Below are 27,579 nucleotides of genomic sequence, written 5' to 3'. Positions count from 1 at the left end.
GGTCATGATCTATGATCTCACGGTTTGTGAGTTTGAACACCACATCAGGCTCTGCACACAAATCACAGAGCCTGTTTGAGATTTTCTCTCGCTCCCTCTCTCTCTGACCCTCCTCCTCTCACACTCTTTCTCAAAATAAATTTTAAAAACTTAAAAAAAAAAAAAGTTTCTCTTTCTCCCCTTCTGCCTCACTCCCCTGCCCATGTTCTCTCTTAAAAAAAAAAAAATCATTCAAAATTATGTTGAGAAACCACGCCTTATATTTCAGTTAATTTGTGTGTATATGTGTGCACGAGTACATGGATGTGTAAGTCCATGGTTTTTATAAAAGACATTCCATAAATAAGTTTCATAGTCTTTAGCCATTGAAATTATATCTTGAGTATATTCCATGGCCTTAAATTCTTTCTACACTATCAGGCTAATGATTTAGGTAATGATAAGAATAGCAGTGTTTCTGTGCATGCAGCATCTATGAGGACCTTTTATGCAGTTTGATGTCGTAAACTTTGAGCTTGTTTCAAGAAGCCTCTGTCTGTGTACTTGTAATGCTCTGTTACTGAACTACTTAATTCTTGAGTTTCAGTTCTAAAACCTGACTACCTGAGCTCGTGTGCTCGCTGTGTCATTCTTAGCTCTTTGACCAGAGGAGAGTTTCCTAGAGTGCCTCTGACCAGTAGAGTCTTCGCCTCCATAGGATGGGAGCACATCTTCCCCCAGTGAGCTGTTCTGCTGATACCAGCTTGGTACATGTGAAGCCTTTAGAGTAATACCTAGCACGTAGGAAGGGTCAGAAGCTTTGAAGTCATTGCCATTGCTATCCTCATCACAAGTTTTATTGATTTCATTTTAATTTTTAATTAAAAAAATTTTTTTAACTTTTATTTTTGAGAGAGAGAAAGAAAGAAAGAAAAATCACAAGGGGGAGAGGGGCAGAGGGAGAGGAAGACACAGAATCCAAAGCAGGCTCCAAGGTCTGGGCTGTCACACACAGCCCGATGTGGGGCTTGAACTCACAACCTGAGCTGAAACCAAGAGTCAGACACTTAACCAACTGAGCCACCCAGGTGCCCCCTCATCACTGTTTTTAAATTCTAACTTTTCTTTCAAGCCACTGTGAATGTTGTCATCTCTGCAGATAGCACTCGTCCCGTAGCTCATCTAGATAGTATCACTCCGTGTGTAGAACATAGTATCTAATACTGTGTATAGACAGTGTAGTATTGGGGTTTTTTAGGTGTATTCTTCATGTATTATCCACAAAAGTGAGAAATCCATACTTACTTGGAGGGTATTATAATCTCTTATGGGAATGCATAAGAACTTAAAGTTAGAGGCACGTAAGTTGCTTAAAAGACCTTAACATGGGTCTGTTGGACACTCACTTTAACCAAATTGATACTTATGCACCTCTCTCTTCTCATTTTGTGTGAAGAACTTACCCCATGGCCTCTGGTGAAGTGTGTTTTCATTTCAAGGACGATTGACCTTCAAGGATGTGGCCATAGAATTCTCTCAGGAGGAGTGGGAGTGCCTGGACCCCGCTCAGAGGGCCTTGTAGAGGGACGTGATGCTGGAGAACTACAGGAACCTGGTCTCCCTGGGTGAGGACAATGTCTGTTCAGAAGTAGGGATCTGCCCTTGCGTATCTTTGCATTTTTCCTTAGTTTGCCTCCTGGGAGCCCCTGCCTTACTTGCCTGAGTTTGAAGCCCTGTTGCCTCAGAATTGAAAAGCCTCATTATGTGGCAGCTGGACTTTTACTTTCCTCTTTTTTCAGATGATACATCAGGAGTTGTTCTGGAGTTTAAGAATGCATAAAACCAAATGGCAGACTTTTAAAATAGCCAGTTTCCGGGGCACCTGGGTGGCTCAGTCGGTTAAGCGTGACTTCGGCTCAGGTCATGATCTTGTGGTTTGTGAGTTCGCACTCCACATCGGGCTCTGCTGACAGCTCAGAGCCTGGAGCCTGCTTCAGATTATGTGTTTCCTCGTCTCTCTGCCCCTCCCATGCTCATGCTCTGTCTCTGTCTGTCTCTCAATAATAATAAACAAACGTTCAAAAAAAATTTTAAATAGCCAATTCCCTATTTTCTTCCCCTGCGCTTTGGATTCAGTAGTTTGGGAAGAGAGCTGTATCTCTGCGATCCTGTTGCCTGCGCTCTCAGAAGGAGGCAGGCAGTGGAGGAGTTTGTGAAATGATCTTTGCAGATCCATCTGTGATGTCCTCTCTCCTCAGCTGAACAAAAAGCGAGGATTCTGGAAAAGCCATAGCACATCACGTTCACGTTCCTTTCTTCTTATAAGCAGGACTATGTGTGTTTGACCTGAATATAACGTCCTTTTTGAAGCAAGGGAAAGAAGGGCAGAGAGGAGGCCGCACATTAATAGTGTTTGAGAGGGGCGCCTGGGTGGCTCAGTCGGTTAAGCATCTGACTCTTGGTTTCGGCTCAGGTTGTGATCTCAGAGTTTTGTGAGTTTGAGCCCCACATCCGAGCCCACTTGGGATTCTCTCTCCCTCTCTCTGCCCCTCTGCCACTCATGTGCTCTACCTCTCTCAAGATAAATAAATAAACTAAAAAAAATGGTGTTTGAGAAACTCTCTGCAGTGGGAGAGTTCTATGGGAAAACAAAGGCTTTTTTCTTATGAACACTTGGAGGACATTTTTCTCCTCCCTCGCTTATCACTCGGTCTTCAGATGTGTGAGGTTGACCCTTTCACCCTCCAGCGGTGCTGCAGCTCCCGCAGAGATGAACACAAACGTCGCAATCTGTGATCCACACACAGTGACCTGGTGCAGTGATTGCTTTGGTCCTTGACTTTGCAGGGAATGGGAGGGCCGTTTCAAAGGGGATCTCTCCTTCTGGGCTTGATGCCATCAGATGCTCGGGTCTTCGTCCACGTGGCTCAGAGCTGAGGCTTCCGTAGTCCTGACTCTTGCACCTGTCCTGGTTCCACACCCATTGGCTGTCCCTGGGAGACCTGATCAGAAGGGAAGACACTGGCTGCTCTTGCCTTCCTTTCATCGGGCTCCCTGGAAGCTGCATGGCACCGTCTTGAGCCCTGACTGCCTGTTCAGGTTCCTTAGCCATAGCTTCCATTCTGCTTCTGCCACACTTCAGGGGCACATGAAATGGGGAGGTGGGTTGGATCTTACGAGATTTTTTACTCAGATGTGTGAAGACAGTTGGCAGAAAGGTCTTTTTGATCCCCTGTCCTACATGGGAGTGCATTTCAGCTTTTAGCTTGGTGTCTGTGGGTGGAGGGCACAGTCCCGTGTCAAGATCCTACATCACCTGGCCCTGACATCTTGTATTTTCTCTCTCTTCTACCTCTCTACCTAGTTTGGCAACGATTTCATTTTTCTTACGTCTGCGTGATTTTTGCCTCTGAAATTTGCTTTTGGAAGACACATCCCTAGAGTCTGAAATTTCGTCCTCTTTTTTTTCGCTGTGATAGTCCAGTTTTAGGTTATGGACTGCTTCTGGTGGAGTCTTCTGTGGAGTGGGTTTACTTGGTACAGAAAATTCTTGACCAAGAACACTTTGACTACCGTGTTCTAATAGTCTGCTTCCTACAGAAGCACCTCTTGAAGCTACTGGTTAGACTGGTCAGCATATGCCCTGGATACTGAGATGGAAAGTATCACGAGATCCTGACTGGACCAGTGATTCCAGTTTTCTTTACGGTTTTTGAGGTGTGTCACGTTATCTCTCAAGGGCTCTGTGACAACGTTGTTCATTAGATGCTAATTCATCCCTTTGAGCCACAATAAACAAAACAGGAATCTGTCCTGGGGCAATGTTGTCCACGTTCACGTTCTCATATGTCTGAGTCTGTTGACTGGACTGTTGTTCATGTTGCCTTTGCCATCCCCTCTGCGGGCCATTGTTATTCTACCTCAACAGGTATAATTATACAGCATCTTAATGAGGGAGTTGCTGAAGCTGAGCGATGACTTTAATGAAGTTCACCGTAATACGTTTCCTTTAAGCCACTTTTTCCTTTCATCTTGTCCATTTCTATGCATTGTAAAGGAACTTGATTTTTGAGAGAGAAAGCGAGAGAGAGAAGGGGAGAGAGAGAGGGGGAGAGAATATCCCAAGCAGCTCCTCGCTGAAGGCACAGAGCCTGACATGGGGCTTGAACTCACGAACTGTGAGATCAAGGCTGAAGCCAAAATCAAGAGTTGGATGCTTAACCAACTGAGCCACCCAAGCACCCAAGAACTTGATTTTTATTATTTAATCATCAATTGTGAATTTCTGATGCTACCAGTAGTGTTCTTTGTTTTATATTTGTAAGTGGGAGTGTTGAATTGGGGAGCAGATATTGTTTTAAATATTTTACACTATTTCCGTCTTTAGTTTTCAGGGTATGGCTCAGCAACAAGTTCCCTAAATCCAGCACAAACCCTGGAATATGTTGAAAAGATAGTCTGAATTATTTTTTCTACTTGTCCTCACCTGACCTAGTACCTAATATCAAGTTACACTTTTGTGAATTAAATTTATTAAATTGGGAATTTTAGATATCTTAAAAACATGCATATTTTATATTTGTACTGTACAAATCCCAGAAATACCATTAATTTGTCATGTAAGATTTATTGCTTTTTTTATAGTATGTTTTCAGTTTTTTGTGCATAACTTGTTGAGTTTGTGTAAATTTCACTGACTTAATTTCTTGTTGTAACTGCTGTGTTCTAAAAATTACTCTCCCTGTCTAGATTCATCATGTTCATATCAGTATATTGAATTGATACGTAAATATCATTGTGTTTTACAGAAAACTTAGCACATTTCTTATATTTTATTGACTTCTCTTCCACTGTTGCTTATGACACTTATATTTTCTGCAAAATTTCTAAATTTCTGTAAATTGCATTCATGAGTGAACACATGAACACTATTTTGGGTTTCCATCTGAACTTCATAGAAGGTGCACCTGGTCCCTGGTGTCCCACCGTCTCGTGCTTTCCTGTTGTTCTCTGGCTCTCGTTTGCTGTGTATGCTGCCCACCTCCTCTCTGCCCGCGGACCTCCTCCAGGGAGGAGAAGTTGTTTCTGCGTGAACCTGCTGCTGCTTATGGTGTCCTGTGTCACAGGTCGTTCCCGCAGTGGACCATTTGCTTATTTCCTCTGGTCTCTGTAAGCTTACTTTTGTTCTCCTGGTCATATTTATGAAGTCTGATTTACTAATTTTGGATAAGTGCACATTAAGTTTCATGGATTCATAATAACAGCTTGGCATTTAGTAATACCTACAGGAGGGGCACCTGACCTCATGTCTCTCTCTATTGTTTCAGATAACTTTCATAATATTTTCCATCATTTGAGCTTACTAGAGTTAAAATATGCCATATTTTTCTTGTTTGAATGTAGATTCAGTTGATTACCACGAGTATTTAAATTCACTTGTTTTCCACTTATTTTCTTCTCTACCCACAGCCTGGTGAACACCATTTTACTTTCTGTTTTTGTGAATTGGACTATTTTAGATACTTCACATAAGTGGAGGAGGGACAGAGAAAGAGGGAGAAAGAGAATCTGAAACAGGCTCCAGGCTCTAAGCTGTTAGCACAGAGCCTGACGTGGGGCTTGAACCCATGAACCGTGAGCTCATGACCTGAGCCAAAGTCGGACCCTTAACCAACTGAGCCACTCAGGCGTCCCAAGTGTCTTTTTAAGGCTGAGTAATATTTCATTTTGTGTATATACCACATTTTATTTGTGCGCTCCTCAATCAGTAGACATTTGAGTTGCTTCTACCTCTTGGTTATTATTTTTTTTTATGTTTGTTTATTTATTTTGAGAGACAGAGCAGGGGAGGGGCAGTGAGAGGGAGAGAGAGAATCCCAAGCAGGTTCTGTGTTGATAGCACGGAGCCCAACGTGGGGCTTGATCTCATGAACTGTGAGATCATGACCTGAGCCGAAATCAAGAGTCAGACGTTCAACCAACTGAGTCAACCAGGTGCCCTTGGCTGTTTTTTTTTTTTTTAAGTGTATTTATTTTGAGAGACAGAGCAGGGAGGGACAGAGAGAGAGGGAGAGAGAGAACACTAAGCAAACTGTCAGCACAGAGCTCAATGCAAGGGCTCAATCTCGCAAACTGTGAGATCATGACCTGAGCCAAAATCAAGAGTTGGACACTTAACCCACTGAGCCACCCAGGCGCCCCTACCTCTTGGCTGTTTTGAATAATGCTTCTGTGAACATGGTATGCAAACATCTCTTTGAGGTCCTGCTTTCACTTTTTTTGTGTACACACCCAGAAGTGGAAATGCTAGATTATATGGTATCTTCGTTTGGTGTCCTATAACAAGGTACTATAGAATGGGTGGCTTATTAACAAGTTTTATTTCTTACAGTTCTGGAGGCCAGAAGTCTGAAATCAGGGTGCCAGCATGGTTAGGCTCTGAGGAAGACCTGATGGGTTGCAGATGGGTGACTTCTCATTGTCCCTCCCATAGCAGAAACAGAGAGAGATAGCTCTCTGTGATCTCTCTTGTAAGGACACTGATGATACTCATGAGGGCTCCACCATCATGGACTGGTCACTGCCCATAGGCCCACCGTTGTATTTTGGAAGGTTTCAACATAATGAATTTTAGAGGAACACCAGTGTTTAATCTACAACATTCTGCTCTCACCCCCCTCCCCAAGTTTCATGTACTTCCCATATGCCAAATACATGCGTTCTATCCCACCACCCCTACAAGTCAACTCGTTCTAGCATCAGCTCTAAAGTCTGTAGTCCAAAACCTAATCTAAACATCTCTAAATCAGATATGGGTGAGACTTGAGGCAAAAAATCCTCTCCAGCTGTGAACCTGTAGAATGGAGTAATTGTGTACTTCCAGAATATAGTGGTGGGACAGGCATAGGGTAGACAATACCATTCAATAAGCAGAAATGGGGGAGAAGCACAGGTTGATCCCAGGCAAGTCCAAAACCTAGCAAGATCCATGAGATCTGAAGGCTTGAAAATAATCCTCTTTGCCTCCATGCTCTGCCCTCCAAGCCTGTTGGACAGCAGTCCTACTGCTAGACCCAGCTCCACCAGGCAGGGTCCCGCACAACCCCCCAGGTTCTACTGAGCAGGGGTTGAAAACCCAGTTTTGCTGGGAGGTCATCTGGCCTGTTGAAAGTGAAGAGGCAGGGGCGCCTGGGTGGCTCAGTCGGGCTAGTGTCCAACTTTGGCTCAGGTCATGATCTCGCAGTTTGTGGGTTTGATCCCCGCACTGGGCTCTGTGCTGTCAGCTCGGAGCCTGGAGCCTGGCTGGGATTCTGTGTCTCCCTCTCTCTCTGCCCCTCCCCCACTGTGTTCTGTCTCTCAAAAATACATAAATGTAAAAAAAAAAAAGAAAGAAATTAAAAAAAAAAAAAAAAAAAAAAAAGAAAGTGAAGAGGCAGGCCCAATCATCTCTGAAGTGCCTTGAGGTCACTCCTCCTTTGTGTTGAAGAATAGAGAACATTTGCAGAGAAATAGCTTTATGGTTCTGTTTTGTAAAGTCTGGCTGTCTTCCTTTATTCCTTTCCATTTTCTTTCCCTTCACTTCACACCGGCAGTTTTCCTGCTATAGTAGCTGATAAGGTCCATAGTTGACACTCACTAATCTTTTTTTTTTTTTTTAATTTTTAAACATGAGTATAGTTGACGCACAACTTTATATTAGTTTCATGTGTACAGCATAGCGATTCAAGTTTGTGCATTATGTTGTGCTCACCAGTGTAGCTACCATCTGTCACCATACAACGTTATCACAGTATCATTGACTGTATTCCTTATGCTGTGCCTTTTATTCTCATGACATTTATTTCATAACTGGAAATTTGTATCTCCCACTCCCCTTCAGTCATTTTGCCCACCTCTCTACTCCCCTCCTCTCGTCAACCATCAGTTCTTATATTTATAGATCTGATTCTGCTTTTTGTTTGTTTATTTTTAAAAGGGACAGAAGACATGAATAGGCATTTTCCCAAAGGCCAGCAGACACATGGAAAGATCGTCACCACCACTCGTTATCAGGGAATTGCAAGTCAAAACCACAATGAGCTATCATCTTAAATTTGTCAGAATGGCTAAAATCAAAGATGAGAAATAACAAGTGCTGATGAAAATGTAGAGGAAAAGGAACCTTGTGCACTGTTGGTGGCAGTGTAAATTGGTACAGCCACTCTGGAAAGCAGTATGGAGATTCCTCAAAATATTAAAAATAGAAATACCGTATGATCCAATAATTCTACCACTAGGTATTTACCCAAAGAAAATGAAAACACTAGTTTGAAAAGATTACGAATGCACCCCTACGTTTATTGCAGCATTATTTACTGGCCAAGACAGGGAAGCAACCTAAGGATCCGTTAATACACAAATGGATAAGGAAGATGTGGTATTTTAGAGTGGAATGTTACACGGCCATAAAAAAGGATGGTATTGTGCCATGTACAACAACGTGGATGGGGCTAGAATGTATTATGCCAAGTGAAGTAAATTAGACTGAGAAATACCTCATAAGATTTCACGTACATGTGGAATCTGAAAAACCCTGCAAAACACACTCATTCTGATCTTCTCAAACAGCTTGGCCATACCCTATTCCTTTTTTTTTTTTTTTTTAATATAATTTATTGTCAGGTTGGCTAACATACAGTGTATACAGTGTGCTCTTGGTTTTGGGGGTAGATTCCCATGATTCGTCACTTACATACAACACCCAGTGCTCATCCCAACAAGTGCCCTCCTCAGTGCCCCTCACTCATTTTCCCTTCCCACCCCATCAACCCTCAGTTTGTTCTCTGTATTTAAGAGCCTCTTATGGTTTGCCTCCCTTCCTCTCTGTTTGTAACTATTTTTTTTCCCCTTCCCTTCCCCCATGGTCTTAAGTTTCTCAAGTTCCCCATATGAGTGAAAACATATGGTATATGTCTTTCTCTGACTTATTTCACTTAGCATAATACCCTCCAGTTCCATCCACGTTGCTGCAAATGGCAGGATTTCCTTCTTTCTCATTGCGAAGTAGTATTCCATTGTATATATCAAACCACATCTTCTTTATCCACTCATCAGATGATGGACATTTAGGCTCTTTCCATAATTTGGATCTTGTTGGAAGCACTGCTATAAACATTGGGATACATGTGCCCCTACGAATCAGCACTCCTGTATCCTTTGGATAAATTCATAGTAGTGCTATTGCTGGCTTGTGGGTAGTTCTAGTTTTAATTTTTTGAGGAACCTACACTCCGTTTTTCCAGAGTGGGTGCACCAGTTTGCATTCCCACCAACAATGCAAGAGGGATCCCCTTTCTCCACATCCTCATCAGCATTTGTTGTTTCCTGAGTTGTTAATTTTAGCCACTCTTGAGTGGTGTAAGGTGGTATCTCAGTGTGGTTTGACTTGTATCTCCCTGATGATGAGTGACGTTGACCATCTTTTCATTTGTCTGTTGGCCATCTGGTTGTCTCCTTTGGAAAAGTGTCCATTCATGTCTTCTGCCCATTTCTTCAGTGGATTATTTGTTTTTCAGGTGTTGAGTTGGTAAGTTCTTTATACATTTGGGATACTGGCCCTTTATCCGATATGTCATTTGCAAATATCTTTTCCCATTCCATTGGTTGCCTTTTAGTTTTGTTGATTGTTCCCTCTGCAGTGCAGAAGCTTTTTATCTTCATGAGGTCCCAATAGTTCATTTTTGCTTCTAATTTCCTTGCCTTTGGAGATGTGTTGAGCAAGATATTGCTGCAGCTTATGTCAAAAAGGTTGTTGCCTGTTTTCTCCTCTAAGGTTTTTGATGGTTTCCTGTCTCACGTTTAAGTCTTTCATCCATTTTGAGTTTATTTTTGTGTGTGGTGTGAGAAAGTGGTCTAGTTTCATTCTTCTGCATTTTGCCATCCAGTTCTCCCAGCACCATTTGCTAAACAGACTGTCTTTTTTCCATTGGATCCTCTTTCCTGCTTTGTCAAAGATTAATTGGCCATACATCTGTGGGTCCAATTCTGGGTTCTCTATTCTATTCCATTGGTCTATGTGTCTGTTTTTGTGCCAGTACCATGCTGTCTTGATGATTACAGCTTTGTAGTAGAGGCTAAAGTCTGGGATTGTGATGCCTCCCACTTTGATTTTCTTGTTCAACATTCCTTTGGCTATTCGGGGTCTTTTGGGCCACACCCTATTCTCTTCCAAACATGCTTTCTCCTTTTTTGCAAAATGGTTAGGCTGGGGATTTTCAAAATCTTGAAGTTCTATAGTCTCTTTTTGCTTGATACTTTTATCTTCAAGTTATTTCTTTGGTCTTGTTTAACCATTAGCAGTCAGGAGGAACCAAGCGTCTTGGCTTAGAAATTTCAGCTGAAGAGCAATGGCATTGCTTGCAAGTTCTACTTTCCACAAGACAGTAGAGCATGAATGCAGTTCGGCCAAGAGAACTGTGTTCAGCTCTCTTCTTTTTGTCTTGGAGCCTATACCAGAATCACATTTAAAATTCCCTTTGTGACATTCTCAGCTTCCAGCATGCACCTTTACCCGTGACCCAGTTCACAGCCACATCCCCATTTTTAGGTATTTGTTGCAGAAGCTCCCTACTTCTCACGATCAAGACAATTTTCTTTCTTAGTGTGTTCAGGCTCTTGTAACAAAATACCAAAAACTGGGTGGCTTACAACAGTTGTTCCATTTGTTTTGCACAGTGCTGGAGATGGGAAGTCAAAGATCAGGGTGCCAGCATGCTTGGGTTCTGGTGATGACCCCCTTCCTGACCGCAAGCTGCTGCTGACTGCTTGTATCTTCACATGATACGAGAAAGAGCTGGCTGTCTGGCCTCTTGTAATGGCACTAATCCCATTTATGCGGGCTCCATCCTGATGACTTCATTACTTCCCAAAGCCACCACCTTCAAATGTATCACCTTGGGGATTAGATTTTAATGTAGAAATTTTAGGGGGCACAAACATTCAGCTCACAGTGTATGGTAATTTAATTTTTAATTTTCAAGTAACTGTCCTGATATTTTCCATCTACATTTTACTTGCTGATGAACATTGCATAAGAATTCCCATTTTTCCCCATCTTCGCTAACACTTAGTATTTTCTGTTTCTTCGATAGTAGCCATCCTAATGAGTGTGAGTGATAATCTCATTGCGGTTTAGATTTGCATTTCTCTAATGGTCAGTGATACTGAACATCATTTCATAAGTTTGTTGGCCATTTGTATATCATCTGTGGAGAAATGTTGGTTCCAAAGTCCTTTGCCCATTATTTAATCAGAATATTTGTGGGTTCTGTTTTTGTTGAGCTGTAGGAGTTTGTGATACTGTGATTCGTAATAAGAAATCTGTTTGGTCTTCATTCGTGTTTCTTGCGCAGAACTTCTAAAACCCTTGGAATTTCCTGAGCGATAAGAGCAATGGGAGCATCTTTTAAAAAAAAATTTTTTTTTTACATTTATTTATTTTTGAGAGACAGACAGAACACAAGTGGGGAGGGGCGTAGTGTCAGGGAGACACAGAATCTGAAGCAGGCTCCAGGCTCTGAGCTGTCAGTATAGAGCCCGACGTGGGGCTCGAACTCAGACCGCGAGATCATGACCTGAGCCAAAGTCGGATGCTTAACCGACTGCACCACCCAGGCGCCCCACAATGGGAGCATCTTTGATCATAATTTGACCTCTTGTCCTCAATTCCTGAAATTGCTCAGGAGCCATAAAGATGAAATGGGTGTCTTGTTCTTCATAACAGTCACCTCTCAACCACAACCTAGTTTATGCTAATGAGGTGACTTTTGGAAATCCTGTAAAGATGGGGGACTTGTTGCCAGGGGAGACAGCCAAGTGATTGGAGGGTTGGAACTTTCAGTCCATCCCTGGACCTGTGGGAGAGGAAAGGGGCTGGAGATGGAGTTCAGTCAGCAGTGATCAGTGATTTAATCGATAATGCCTCCATAATGGAGCCTCCATAAAAACTCAAAAGGAGAGAGGTCAGAGAGCTTCTGCGCTCGTGACCAAGAGGAAATTTGTGGAGAGTGACCCACGTGGAGAGGACTCTGCACCCTTTCCTCTTGCCTTGCCCTACGCGTTCCAGAGTCACCTCCTCTCGTGATGAACCAGTAATCTAGTAGGTAAAATGTTTCTCTGAGTTCTTTGAGCCAATCTAGCAAGTCAGACCCAAGGAGGGGGTTCATTGGAACTTCAGATCTATAGCTGGTCCGTCAGAAGCCTAGGTGTGACAACTTGGACTTACCATTAGCATCTAAAGTGGGGGCGGGTCGTGTAGGACTGAGCCCTTAACTTGTGGGACCTCCAAATAGATAAGATCAGGCTTGAGTTGAATTGTCAGAACTGAGTCAGAATTGTAGGATACCTAGCTGCTGTCAGAGCATTGTTTTTTGGTATGGGGACCTCCCCGCTCCCAGACCACGCACTGTGGAACTATACCCTTTTAGAGTTCTTATTTATTCTTAATACCAACCTATTATCAGATATATGATTTGCACATCTTTTCTTGTGCTCCATAGGTTGGCTTTAAGCTCTTGATTTGTGTCCTTTGGTGTGCAGGAGTTTTTGATTTTGATGTAGTTAGTTTATCTGATTGTACTTTTGTTGCCTGTGCTTTGGTGTTATATCTGGTAAATTATCGCAAAAAGTAATGTCATGAAGCTTTTCCTCTGTTTTCTACTAGGAATTTTATTTTATTTTATTTTATTTTATTTTATTTTATTTTATTTTATTTTATTTTTATTTTTATTTTATTATTTTAATTTTATTTTGTCAGTTATTTAAATTGTCAGGTTAGTTAACATACAGTGAGGTCCTGGCTTCAGGAGTAGATTCCTGTGATTGGTCACTTACATACAACATCCAGTGCTTCTCCCAACAAGTGCCCTCCTCAATGCCTATCACCCACCTCCCCACTCCCCCCAGTCCCTCACCCCCTTCAACCCACAGTTTGATCTCTATATTTAAGAGTCTCTTATGGTTTGCCTCCCTCTCTGTTTGTAAGTTATTTTTCCTTCCCTTCCCCCTTTCTGTTTAGTTTCTCAAATTCCACATATGAGTGAAATCATATATCTGTTTTTCTCTGATTGACTTATTTCACTTAGCATAATACCCTCCAGTTCCATCCACATTGTTGCAAATGACAAGATTTCATTCTTTTTCATTGCCAAGGAGTATTCCATTGCATATATACACCACATCTTTTTTTTTTTTAAAGGTTTTATTTATTTTTGAGACAGGGAGAGACAGAGCATGAACAGGGGAGGGTCAGAGAGAGGGAGACACAGAATCTGAAGCAGGCTCCAGGCTCTGAGCTGTCAGCACAGAGCCCGACGCGGGGCTCAAACTCACGGACCGCGAGATCATGACCTGAGCCGAAGTCGGCCGCTTAGCCGACTGAGCCACCCAGGCGCCCCTATACCACATCTTCTTTATCCATTCTTCAGTTGATGGACATTTGGGCTCTTTCCATAATTTGGCTATTGTTGATAGTGCTGCTGTAAACATTGGGGTACATGTGCTCCTATGAATCAGCACTCCTGTATCCTGGGTCATAGGGTAATTCTATTTTTAATTTTTTGAGCAACCTCCACTTTGTGTTGCAGAGTGGCTGCACCAGTTGGCATTCCCACCAACAGTGAAAGTGGGTTCCCCTTTTTCCACATCCTCACCAACATCTGTTGTTGCCTCAGTTGTTAATTTTCGCCACTCTGACTGGTGTGAGGTGGTATCTCAGTGTGGTTTTGATTTGTATTTCCCTGGTGATGAGTGATGTTGAGCATCTTTTCATGTGTCTGCCATCTGGATGTCTTCTTTGGAAAAGTATCTATTTATGTCTTCTGCCCATTTCTTCACTGGATTATTTGTTTTTTGAGTGTTGAGTTTGGTAAGTTCTTGATAGATTTTGGATACTATCCCTTTGTCCTATATGTTATTTGCAAATATGTTCTCCCATTCTGTCAGTTGCCTTTTAGTTTTGTTGATTGTTTTCTTTCTTGTGCAGAAGATTTTTACCTTGATGATGTCCCAGTTCATATTCTTTTTATTTCCCTTGCCTTCAGAGACATGTCAAGTAAGAAGTTGCTGTGGTCGAGGTCAAAGAGGTTGCTGCCTATTTTCCTCTAGGATTTTGATGGTCTCCTGTCTCACATTTATGTCTTTCATCCATTTTGACTCTATTTTTGTGTATGATGTGAGAAAGTGATCTGGTTTCATTCTTCAGCATGTTGCTGTCCAGTTCTCCGAGCACCATTTGCTAAAGAGACTGTCTTTTTTCCGTTGGATACTCTTTCCTGCTTTGTCAAAGATTAGTTGGCCATATTTTTGTGGGTATATTTCTGGGTTCTCTATTCTACTCCATTGGTCGATGTGTCTGTTTTTGTGCCACTACCATACTGTCTTGATGATTACAGCTTTGTAATAAAATCTAAAGTCTGGGATTATGATGCCTCCTGCTTTGATGTTTCTTTTCAACAATACTTTGGCTATTCGGTGTCTTTTTTGGTTCCATACAAAATTTAGGATTGTTTGTTCTAACTCTGTGAAGAATACTGGTTGTATTTTGATTTGGATTGCACTGAATTTGTAGATTGCTTTGGATAGTATGGACATTTTAACAATATTTGTTCTTCTAATCCATGAGCATGGAATGTTTTTCTGTTTCTTTGTGTCTTCTTCAATTTCTATCATGAGCTTTCTATAGTTTTCAACGTGCAGATCTTTTATCCATTTGGTTAGGTTTATTTCTAGGTCTTTGTGGGTTTTGGTGTAATTGTAAATAGGATCTATTCCTTGATTTCTCTTTCTGCTGCTTCATTATTGGTGTATAGAAATGTAACTGATTTCTGTACACTGATGTTATATCTTGCAACTTTGCTGAATTCATGTATCAATTCTAGCAGTTTTTTGGAGTTTTTGGGGTTTTCTATGTAGAGTATCATGTCATCTCTGAAAAGTGAATGTTTGGTTTTCTTGGCCAATTTGGATGCCTTTTTTATTTCATTTTGTTGTCTGATTGCTGAGGCTAAGACTTCCAACCCTATGTTAAACAACAGTGGTGAGAGTGGACATCCCTGTTGTGTTCCTGATCTCGGGAAAGTTCTCAATTTTTCCCAACTGAGGAGGATATTAGCTGTTTGACTTTATTTATGGCTTTTATGATGTTAAGGTATGTTCCTTCTATCCTGACTTTCTTGAGGGTTTTTATTAAGAAAGGATACTATATTTTGTCACATGCTTTTTCTGCATCTTTTGACAGAATCATATGGTTCTTATCCTTTCTTCTATTAATGTGATATATCACGTTGACTGATTTGTGAATATTGAACCAGACTTGCAGCCCAGCAATGAATCCCAGTTGATCATGCTACCAATTCTTTTAATGTACTGTTGAATCGATTTGCTAATACCTTGTTGAGAACTTTTGCATCCATGTTCATCAGGAATATTGGCCAGTCATTCTCTTTTTTAGTGGGTTCTTTGTCTGGTTTAGGAATCAAGGTAATGCTGGCTTCATACAATGAGTCTGGAAGCTTTCCTTCCATTTCTATTTTTTTGGAACAGCTTGAGAAGAATAGGCATTAACTCTGGTTTAAATGTCCAGTAGAATTCCCCTGGGAAGTCATCTGGCCCAAGACGCTTATTTGTTGGGAGATTTTTGATAACTGATTCAATTACTTTGCTTGTTATGGTCTATTGAGATTTTCTTTATTCTAGTTTGAGTTTGGGTAGTGTGTGAGTGTCTAGGAATTTGTCCATTTCTTCCAGATTGTCCAGTTTGTTGGCATAGAATTTTCCATAGTATTCTCTAATAATTGTTTGTATTTTTGTGGTGTTGGTTGTGATCTCTCCTCTTTCATTCGTGATTTTATCTATTTGGGTCCTCTCTTTTCTTTTTGAGAAGTTTGGCTAGGGGGTTATCAGTTTTTTTTTATTACTATTATTTTTTATCAATTTTGTTTATTCTTTCAAAAAACCAGCTCTTAGGTTCATTGATGTGTTTTACTGGTTGGTTTTTTTTTTTTTTTTCATTCTATATTGTTTATTTCTTTTCTAATCTTTTTTATTTCTTCTGCTGGCTTTGGGTTTTCTTTGCTGCTTTCTAGTTCGTTTAGGTGTGAGGTTAGGTTCTGTATTTGGGACCTTTCCTAGATAGGTCTGTACTGCAATGTATTTTCCTCTTAGGATGGCCTTTGTACTGTCCTTCTTTCATTTTCATTTGCTTCCATATATTTTTAAATTTCTTCTTTAATTTCCTGGTTGACCCGTTCATTCTTTGGTAGGAGGTTCTTTAACCTTCATGTATTTGGGGGCTTTGCAAATTTTTTCTTGTGGTTGATTTCAAACTTCATAGTGTGATCTGAAAATATTCCTGGTATGATCTCAATCTTTTTATACTTGTTGAAGGCTGTTTTGTGATCAGTATGTGATCTATTTTTGAGAATATGCCATGTGTACTTGAAAAGAATGTGTATTCTGCTTTAGGATGAAAAGTTTTGAATATATCTGTTAAGTTCATCTGGTCCAATGTGTAATTCAGAGCCATTGTTTCCTTACTGGTTTTCTGCCTAGATGATCTGTCCATTGCTGCAAGTAGAATATTAAAGTCCCCTACAATCACGATATTATTATCTATACATTTATTCATGTTTGTGATTAATTGATTTGTATACTTGGATGCTTTCACATTGGGGGCATAAACATTTACAACTGTTAGCTCTTCTTGATGGATAGACCCCTTAATGGTGATACAATGCCCTTCCTCATCTCTTGTTACAGTCTTTTTTTTTTTATTAAATTTTTTTTTAACATTTATTTATTTTTGAGACAGAGAGAGGCAGAGCATGAATGGGGGAGGGGCAGAGAGAGAGGGAGACACAGAATTGGAAGCAGGCTCCAGGCTCTGAGCCATCAGCCCAGAGCCCGACGTGGGGCTCGAACTCACGGACGGTGAGACCATGACCTGAGCTGAAGTCGGACGCTTAACCGACTGAGCCACCCAGGCGCCCCTACAGTCTTTGTTTTAAAATCCAATTTGTTTGATATAAATATGGCGACTCTGGCTTTCTTTTGACATCCAGTAGCATGATAGATGGTTCTCCATCCCCTCACTTTCAATCTGCAGATGTCCTGAGGTCTAAAATGAGTCTCTAGTATGCAGCATATAGATGGATCTTGCTTTTTTTCTTTTTTAATCCATTCTGATACCCCATGTCTTTTGACTGGGGCATTTAGTGTATTTGTATTCATAGTAATTATTGAAAGATACGGATTTAGTGTCATTGTGTGTTCTGTAGGTTTCATGCTTGTGATGATGTCTCTGGTGCTTTGTAGTCTTTGCTGCTTTCCATTCACAGAGTTCCCCTTACGATCTCCTGCAGGGCTGGTTTAGTGGTCATGGACTCCTTTAGTTTTTGTTTGTCTGGGAAAGCCTTTATCTTTCCTTCTGTTCTGAATGACAGCCTTGCTGGATTCTTGGCTGCATATTTTTCCTATTCAGCACATTGAATATTTCCTGCCACTTCCTTCTGGTCTGCCAAATTGCAGTGGACAGGTCCACTACTACCCTTTTGTGTCTACCCTTGTAGGTTAAGGCCCAGAATTCTCTTTGTATTTTGCCAGTTTCACTATGATATGTCATGGTATTAACCTGTTTTTTATTTTGAAGGGAGTTCCCTGTGCCTCCTGAATTTGGATGTCTGTTTCCTTCCCCAGATTAGGGAAGTTGTCAGCTCTAATTTGTTCGAATAAACCTTCTGCTCCTTTGTCTGTCTTTTCCTCTTCTGGAACTGCTATGATACAGGTATTATTTTATTTTATTGAATCACTTAGGTCTCTAATTCTCCCCTCGTGGTCTAGTAATTTCCCTCTTTTTTTTCAGCTTTGCCATTTTCCATAATTGTATCTTCTATCTTATTCTCTCGTGTGCTCCTTCATCCTTGCTGTCACTGCATCTAGTTTATTTTGCATCTCATTTATAGCATATCTGAATTCATCATGACTATTTCATAGGTCTTTGATCTAGGCAGCAATAGATACTCTGCTGTCTTCTATGTGTTTTTCAAGCCCAGCTATTAGTTTTATGACTGTTATTCTAAATTCTTGTTCAGATATATTGTTTATATCCATTTTGAGCAATCCTCTATTCTTTATTCCTGGAAATTCTTTTGAGGAGAATTCTTCCATTTCATCATTTTGGCTCACTTTCTGTCTTTTACATCTTTCAATGGCTTGTTATGTGTCCACCTGCAAGTACTACCATATTAGAAAGGAGTCATACACTGTCCAGGACCTGGCACTTCAGGAAGTGTTTTTGGGGTGTGTTGTGTCTACCCTGTTGTTACATCTTTGGCTGTTCTATCCCACTGCTTGGAGTGGTGGATTGTTTGGACCTTCCACCAGGTGTGCTTTGATTTGTTCGTTGAAGTAACCCAGAAAAAAGGAAAAACAGCACGTGAACCTTATCCCATACAAAGAGAGAAATGAAAGGGGTGGGAGAAAAAAAAAGGCTAGGCAGAGAATCAAAGAAACTATAAGGCTTAATCCAGAGAGAGAGGAAAATAAAGAAGAAAGAGATACAGAAAAGGTGTAAAAAGAATAGAATAAAAATGCCTGGTTAAACAAATGAATACCTAGAACAGAAAGAAAAAAGGATATGTGTGTGTGTGTGTGTGTGTGTGTGTGTGTGTGTACTTATATGTATATACACTTTTATGTGTAAACACATGCACATACATATATATGTATATGTAAATATATAAAAAATGAGAATTGACCAAAAATGAAAGCAGAAACTATGAGCCTGATTCCAAAGGGAAGAAAAAAAAAAATCAGAGGGTAGAAAGTAAAAGAAGGGAAGAGAGAAGGAAAGAAAAAAAAAATATTTAAAACAAACTAGACTAACATATAAAACCACAGGACAGTTGTCTGTTAGTGCCTGGGATCAGTGGCTATGCTGATCTCGAGGATAGAGTATCTGGTTTGGTTAGTGTCTGCCCTACTCTGGTAGAAAAGCCGTTATCAGGCATGGAGGGGTGGGGTTTGGTGCAAGTGGGTCCTGCCTCCACTGGGGGCCACTGTCCTGTTCCCTGAAACTCCATTGTGTTGGTGATGGGGGGGGGGGGGCAATGGCGACACCCAATTCTCTCCTCCCCAGACTGGATGTTTCAAACCCTGCTAGTCAGGCAGCCCTCATAGGGTAGCATGGGCAGTCTGCCTGCCCCACTCCACAGTCCTGTGCACCTCCTAGGCTCTCAGCTGGGATGAAAACCTGGTGACTGAAAGGATCCTGTATCACGTGGACCTGTTCTGGGTTAATACCATCCAGGCACCCCTAGAATATTTTATTTATTATTGTTTATTGGGATTTACGATGATGATCTTTTATCATGTTTTATGCAATAGAACTGACATGCACCACTTGTTAATATTGTGAAATGCCTATTCTTCATGGGCACAAATAATTTTATAACAGGTATTTATAAAATTTAGTTTGGTAAACCTTGTTTTATTAAATTCTTCATTTTCTCAGTGCTATATTTATTTTGCAATTCTGGATTCTCATTTAGATTATCCATCAGATAAGCTTGGTTTGGATTACTTACCATTGTAATATACTATCTGTCCTTCAGCATTTATTTATATGACATATACAGAAAATTATGTATAATACTTTTTTTCTCATCGGTTATGAGAAATGTATTTACTGCCAATTGGTATGTGCTTTAGGGTCATGGTGGAAAAATACTGTATCTTAGAACAAGTGTGGGCAAGGATGTGGAGAAAAAGGAACCCTCTTGTACTGTTGGTGTGAATGCAAATTGGTACAGCCACTGTGGAAAAGAGTATGAAGGCTCCTCAGAAAGTTAAAAATAGAGCTACCTGGGGTGCCTGGGTGCCTCAGTCAGTTGAGTGTGCAACTTTGGCTCAGGTCATGATCTCATGGTTTGTGGGTTTGAGTCCGATCTCAGACTGGGCTCTGCACTGACAACTCAGCCTGAAGCCTGCTTCCTATTCTTTATATCTCTCTCCCTCTACCCCTCCCCTGCTGGTGCTCTGTGTCTCAAAAATGATTAAACGTTAAAAAAAAAAAAAAAAGCTATCATACAATCCCCTAATCACACTAGTGGGTATTTACCCAAACATTACAAAAACACTAATTCAGAGGGATACATGTACCCCTATGTCAGTAGCATTATTTACAATAGCCAAATCATGGCAGCAGCCCAGGTGTCCATCGGTAGATGAATGGGTAAAGAATATATGGTGTGTGTGTGTGTGTGTGTGTGTGTGTGTGTGTGTGTGTGTGTACACACACACACACACACACACACACAATGGCATATTATTCAGCCATAAAAGAATGTAATCTTGCCATTTACAACTACATGGATGGAGCTAGACAGTATAATGCTCAATGAAATCAGTCTGTCAGAGAAAGACAACCATATGATTTCACTCGTATGTGGAATTTAAGAAAGAAAGCAAACAAGCAAAGGGAAAAAAGAAAAGGCAAACCAAGGAACACTTTTTTAAAGCTTATTTATTTTGAGAGAGAATCCCAGTGCACTCCACACTGTGCAGAGCCCGATGCAGGGCTCAAACTCATAAACCATGAGATCATGACCTGAGCTGAAGCCAGGCACTTAACGCACCGAGCCACCCAGACACCCCAAGAAACAGACTCTTAACTATAGAGAACAAACCGATGGCACCAGAGGGGAGGTGGGTGGGCCATGGTTCAAGAGGTGATGAAGACGAAGGAGCACACGTGTCCTGATGAGCCCTGGGCGATGAGTGCAAGTGCCGAGTCACTTTATTGTACCCCTGAAACTAACAGAACACTGTATGTTAACTATACCGGAATTTAAAAGGAAAGAAAAATACCCTTTGAGAGCTAACATAATTTTGTACAGCGTGAGTGTTTTTGTCATTGGGTGTTTGAAACCAGGCTATCCTGAGATTAATTTGTATTACAGATGAGCACTCTTTAGTAAAAAATCCTGTTCCTTTAGGTATTCCTAAAATTTTGGAGATCATGGAAAAGTTTTATAATTGTGCTCAGTACAAGTATTACTTTTATTGTTATATGTTGAGAACATAACATTACATTTGTTAGCAAACTGTAATTAAGAGGATACCTCTGGCTCTTTATATTTTGTAGATGTTTCTCCTACACATGTGATCAAGAAATTACAACCAAAGGAGTATAGTAATACAGGAGAAGTATTCCAGGCAATGATGTTGGAAAGACACAAAGGCCACGAAATCAAAGATTTTGCTTCAGGGAAATCCAGAAAAATGTGTATGACTTTGAGTGGCAGTGGAGAGACGATGAAATAAATTAGAGACATGCCTGTAACCCGTAAATATAGTCTCACTGATAGAAGAGATCAATCTGGTACAAGGGATGCAGGAAACAAGCCTGTTGTAAATAGGCCTGGATTAAGCTTTCAGGATGAACGGCACGTGTTTCATACTGAAGGGAAAATGTATGAATGTAATCAAGTTGATAAGTGTGTCAACACTGGTTCCTCAGTTTCACCACTTCAAGAAATTTCTCCTAGTGTCCAAACCAACATTTCTAATAAACATGGGAGTGATTTTATTCACCCTTCGACACTAACACATGATGAGAAATCACATGGGGAGAAACCTTACAAATGTCATGACTGTGGCAAAACCTTTAATCAGGGTTCACACCTCACCATACATCAGATAATTCATACAGGAAAGAAACCATATAAATGTCATGTATGTGAAAAGCTCTTCAACCAAAATTCACACCTTGAAAATCACCAGAGAATACAACTGGACAGAAACCTTACAAATGTAACGGGTGTGGCAAAGCCTTTAGTGTACGTTCAAGCCTAACAAACCATCAGCTAATCCATACTGGAGAGAAACCTTACCAATGTAGTGAATGTGGCAAGGCTTTTTGCCAGAGTTCAAAACTGGTAAAACATCACAGAATTCATAGCGGAGAGAAACCACACAAATGTAATGAGTGTGGTAAAGCTTTTATCCAAAGTTCAAACCTGGTTGACCATCAGAAAAGTCATACTGGAGAGAAACCATATAAATGTATTGAATGTGGCAAGGCCTTCAGGATTCACCAGAGAATTCATGCTGGAAAGAAACCTTTCAAATGCCATGTGTGGCAAAGCCTTTACTCAGGGCTCACACCTCACTAAACATCAGATAATCCATACTGGAGAGAAACCTTACCGATGTAACGAATGTGGCAAAGCCTTTACCAAGCGTTCACACCCTAGGCATCATGGGAGAAATTATACTGGAGAGAAGTCATATCCATGTGTTGAATGTGTCAAGACCTTTCGGTAATGGTCTGACATCAGGATTCACCAAAGAATTCATGCTGGACAGAAACCTTTCAAATGTAATGAGTATGGAAAAGCCTTTACTCAAGGCTCACACCTCAGTACACGTCAAATAATCCATACCAGAGAGAAACTTTACAAGTGTAATGAGTGTGGCAAGGTCTTCAGTCAAAATTCACACCTTATAAATGCCCGGAGAATCCATACAGGTGAGAGACCTTTCAAATGTAAGGAGTGTGGCAAATCCTTCAGCATCCATGCAAGCTTAAATAAACATCAGGTAATCCATACGGACGAGAGACCTTACAAATGTAATGAGTGTGGCAAGGCTTTTATCAGGGGTTCACACCTTAGACTTCATGAGAAAATTCATTCTGGAGAAAAAAACATACAAATGTATTGAATGTGGCAAGGCTTTTAGACAATGGTCTGACCTCAGGATTCACCAAAGAATTCATCCTGGAGAGAAACCTTACAAATGCCATGAGCATGGCAAAGCCTTTACTCGAGGCTCACCCCTCACCAGTCATCAGATAATCCATACTGGAGAGAGCCTTATAAATGTACTGAATGTGGCAAGGCTTTTAGGTATTGCCTTAAACTCAGGGTTCACCAAATCGTTCATATTTACAAATCCAACAAATGTAGCAAAGTTTTAAATTAGTACTCTTCACTAGATATGAGTAAATCTCCTGGAGAGAAACCACACACGTGTAATGTGTGTGGCAAGGATTTTACCCAAAGATCAAAATTGCAGGAACATACTAGAGCATTTACCTTATAAATGCAATGAGTGTGGCAAAGCTCTTAGCTTGAGTTCCAAGTATTTTGCAACAAGAGTCGATGTTGAAAGGAAACCACGTAAGTGTTTGTGGCAGAGCCATTATCCAGTCCTTGGAGAGAAATCACAGAAAACTAATGTGCGTGCTAAGGCTTTTGCCCCAAGGCCAAAACATCAGAGGATTTATATTGAAGAGCCACCTTACAAATGGAAATAATGTCATAAGGCTTTCATTAAATGCTCACACCTTTGGAGTAATGAGAGAATTTATTCAATTGAATGTGGAAATACCTTTAAGAAACTGTGCATCCTTAGGATTCACCAACAAATTGGTACTGGGGAGATTCCTTGCAAATCCTTACAAATATGGTAAGTATTTTGACCAGTTCACAGAACAGACCACACATTAGAGAATCCAGGAATAATTGGATCCGACTGGAATAACTAGGACTTTAGATCTCGGAGATTAACCTGAAATGTTCCACACTGCATGATAATTATGTCAAAAATTGTTAAAACTCCTATATCATGGGAACAAGGACGTGTGGAAGTAGCTCATGATTTTCTGTGTATAAGATACCTGAGTTTTCTTGAAAAGGCTATATTTTACGAGTTTGAGTTACATTTTATTTATGAGTTTCACCCTCAAGTTTGAAATCTGTTGATCTTAAGCCTTTCCTGATGATCTCTGAGGAGCAGTCATAAGATGAAGGGGCCTACTTCATTGTGTGTGACCCATCCATATCCGTGTTCCCTGGAACAGCAAGGACACGGAGTTGTCAGATTCAATTTTGTGTGAATTTGCATGGGGTAGGGGCAGAGAATAATGCAAAATCACCCTTGAAGTTGTCATGCATGTTATGATCAGGGCACTCTTCTCTAGATGAGTTACAGGGACTGACCTTTTCATGCAATGATGGTGATTGTTTGCTAGGGACGGATTATGTGGTAGAAACAATGCAGGGGAAGATAGTCATAGCTCTGCGATACTATCAATGACAAACTGATGGATCATTAATGCCATTCCTTTTTTTTGGAAAATGAAGGGAGCAGTTATCTGAGAGGGCAGTTGAATCCAGAGAACCAGAACAGTATGTTCATGATTCATAGTTAACTCCTGCCATTACATTTTGCTACTATTTTCTGCAGGATGTATCACAAGTCTCACGTTTTCATTAATAAAGCTTAAATAATTTTTCCCCATAACCCTGAAGAAGTCATGTTCTTTTTCTAACATAGTTTTATCCCACCTCTATAGAGTACTTTGTAACACATACTAACAACCTTTAGGCTCTCAAGGTTGAAGAAACCTATAATAATTTCCTTCCAGGATGGAATTAAAGAACAGACAGTTTGAGGATTATATACTTAAACTTTGCACTTGAGTTCTTCTCTCCATACTTTGCCGCAGGATATTTATGTAGTTACGATGAAATGCCACAGCAGTGCAAGTTCAATATTCTGATCCCCTAAAACCTGCCCCCCATTCATGAATATGCACCATATGATTCTATTTCATGTGTTTTGTGCCCAAATAAAACCCATGGTTTCCACCATGATGTAAATAAAATGAAAATAGGAACATAGTACACATGAAAAATTCGGAAATAAAATAATTTCAGAAATAAGGCCGAAAATAATTGTTTTGAGCTTGGACCACTAAAGAAATAATTTAGAATGAACAATATACAATGGGAACATTTGTTTCATAGTTAAACTAGAAATTTCACATATTCATTGCCTAACACATTTTTTGTTAACTTCCACTTGTGGCCATCCACTGGAACAGATGGAACCCTAACCAAAGTTGGGTTTGGATATCGAGACTGGTGGTGCCATGCACTAAAAGTGTGATGAGAACACATGTAATTAAGATTTCTAGGGAGAGCACAGACTTCCAAGCTGGTCAAAAAAAAAAAAAAAAAAATGGCTTGAGGGAACAGGAAATGGTGAGTGGTTTGGTGTCTTTTGGGTGGTGACTGGGTGGAGCTGGGGGGAGGATGCCTTCTGTGGTTTGAACTTCCGGCTGATACCAAAGGAAGCACCAGGCTTTTCTCTCAGCTTGGGCAGGTGGGTAGAACAGATGTGGTGGTGAGGCTTAAAAGGTGTCAGTCATCAGCCACCAAAAAATGGACACTCTTTAGTAATACACTGAATATGTAGTCTTGAAACTCCTATTTCTTGGTTGGGAAAGACAAACTTTTCTTCATGCTAATTTGTTACATTCCTTTTCCTTCTGTACACCTAGATTCCATTGTATGATGTGCTTGTTGAAATGCTTATAGAATACTATTGAGATAAATTGCCTTAAGATATTTTTATAATAACTTAATGAAGATGTTTGGAAATGTTTATTAGATCATAAATGTTACTAAACAATTTTATTAGAACAATTTTCCAGAGGATTTTAAAATGTGAATTTCAAAGTATGGTCTTGAGCAATTTATTCCATGGCTCATTTTCAACTGTAGTAAAACTTCTTTTTTTTATACAATTTTCCCTTGCCATTATCTTTTCTTTCCACACATTGTGACCCAGATTATATGTTTCATTTACATTTTTTTCCCAGTTTACACCAAGGGATACATAAGTCTGTGGGTTGTTGGGAGACTCTTGTGACGTGAAAAATGCATATGAGATGGTGACAGGTACAAAGTAGGTGCTAAATCTGAAGAGTTCCTTCAGGTCTTGAGTGAAGTAACTTGAAACATCTTAACTGTAGTAGTTGGCTGTGGTCTGGTGCTTGGAAACCAAGTGTGTGGAGGTTAACGAGCACACAGTGAAGTAAATGAAAAATAATGATCAATAAGATAGAAAGTCCCTGTGATTCCAACCCCAGTGTCTGAAAAGGAGATGATCTGCATTGCCAGTTGCCTGGAGGCCATTCTGCCATTTCCCAGTGACAGATTCTTGTCTTCAGAGCCACAGGTCCCTGCACTGGAACGTGGGCTCATATTTCTTTTACTTTTTATTTTCTAAGCAATCATACATGGATTGTTTTTAAGTAGGTTTCATGCCCAGCTCAGAGCCCAATGGACGGCTTGAACTCCTGACCCTGAAATCAAGACCTGAGCTGAGGTCAAAAGTCAGACACCTAACCAACTGAGCCACACAGGCACCCTGGTATTGTACTTTTAATTTCAGGTTCAATGTGTAAATTGCTAGTATATAGAAATGCAATGGATTTTTGCATGCTTCTGTGTTCTGACACTTTGTAAATTTTCGTTCTTCTAGAAATTTCTGTACGTTCCTTTGTATTTTCTATACGTACCACTTCAAAAATATTCCTGTTGATGCTGTGACAAATCACCACAGCCTGAATGACTTTAACAAATTTATTCTCTTACAGTTCTGGAGGCGAAATGTGTAAAATGGATCCATAGCGCCGTGCTCCGTCTGGATATGCCAGGTCAGATTTTGTTTCCTTACCTTCCCATGTCTGGAGGCCACTTATATCCTCTGCCTCATGGTGGTCCCCTTCCTCCCTCTTTGAAGCCAGCAGGATAGCATCTTCAAACTTGTTTACCTCTGTCATCACTTCAGCAACCTTTACATAAGTAACTCTACCTGCATCGTTCTTATAAGTCCCTCGGGACCATATCGCATTTACCAGATCATCCAGGATAATCGCCCGCCTCATGATCTTCACCAGAGCACATCTGTAGACTCCCTTACGACATTTACAGTAACACTCCCGTGTAATAGGCACGAGGACATGGCCATCCTTTGGGATGGGCGTGTTATCCAGCCTACCACAACCATGATGGCTTCTGCAAGTAGCTACGCTATTTTATCTTGCTTTTCTCTCGTTACCACTTTTGTTTACTCCTCTTCTGTCACTGACTAGAACTTCTACTAACATGTCAAATATCAGTGTGGAGAGTGGACATCCTTGCCTTGTTTCCAGTCTCTGAAGAAAAGCATCCAGTCTTTCACCATTAGGGATGAAGCTTGCTGTAAGTTTTTTGCAGGCGTTCTTTACCGAGTGTAGGAAATTTCCCTCTGTTCCTAGTTTTCTGAAAGTTTAGATCATAAATAGGTGTTGAATTTTGTCAAATCCTCCTCTGTATCAATTGACAGGATCCTGTGATTTTTCCTGTCCAGCCTGTTAACATGATGGCTCATACTGCTGGAATTTGAAACTGCTTTCTGTCCCCCAACTAAACCCATTTGGTCATGGTGTACAATTCGTTCTGTGTATTGCTGACTTCCAGTGTTAATAGTTTGCTAAGAATTTTTGCATCTTCATTTGGGATTTCTTTGGTAGTTATCTCCCCTTGCCCCCTTAATGTTTTTGTGTAGTTTTGGTATTATGCTAATACCGGCCTCACACGGTTAGTTGGGTATTCACTCTTCTATTTTCTGAGAGAAATTGTGTAGAATTCCTGTTAATTCTTTGTAGGTTTGATAGAATTGTCTAGTGTTGGTGTTGTGACTTTGTTGTACTAATATTTGTTAAGTAGA

General features: G+C 40.5%; 2 protein-coding genes and 1 long non-coding RNA gene across 3 annotated transcripts in view; all 3 read left to right on the top strand.

The window, feature by feature from the left end:
- The window catches only part of LOC109252938 (zinc finger protein 415-like), a 31,589-nt gene extending 8,206 nt beyond the window's left edge, over positions 1 to 23,383 (top strand). Inside the window, 3 exon segments of the mRNA XM_053906306.1 lie at positions 21,158 to 21,799; positions 21,802 to 22,147; positions 22,149 to 23,383. Coding sequence (XP_053762281.1) covers positions 21,346 to 21,799; positions 21,802 to 22,147; positions 22,149 to 22,338 — 990 coding nt within the window. The 5' untranslated portion in view covers positions 21,158 to 21,345 and the 3' untranslated portion in view covers positions 22,339 to 23,383.
- Positions 1 to 27,579, top strand: part of LOC109260960 (zinc finger protein 677-like) — a 205,703-nt gene that overhangs the window by 21,525 nt on the left and 156,599 nt on the right. The window lies entirely within an intron of this gene.
- The window catches only part of LOC128778061 (uncharacterized), a 45,311-nt gene continuing 41,123 nt past the window's right edge, over positions 23,392 to 27,579 (top strand). The window contains exons 1-2 of the long non-coding RNA XR_008423445.1: positions 23,392 to 23,484; positions 26,465 to 26,524. This is a non-coding gene — a long non-coding RNA (uncharacterized LOC128778061). The remainder of the gene's footprint in view (positions 23,485 to 26,464; positions 26,525 to 27,579) is intronic.

The sequence above is a fragment of the Panthera pardus genome, unplaced genomic scaffold (assembly GCF_024362965.1).
Source record: "Panthera pardus isolate Hobbes unplaced genomic scaffold, ASM2436296v1 HiC_scaffold_18, whole genome shotgun sequence".
NCBI classification, from domain to species: domain Eukaryota; kingdom Metazoa; phylum Chordata; class Mammalia; order Carnivora; family Felidae; genus Panthera; species Panthera pardus.
This window is presented reverse-complemented; position numbering and strand designations above follow the sequence as displayed.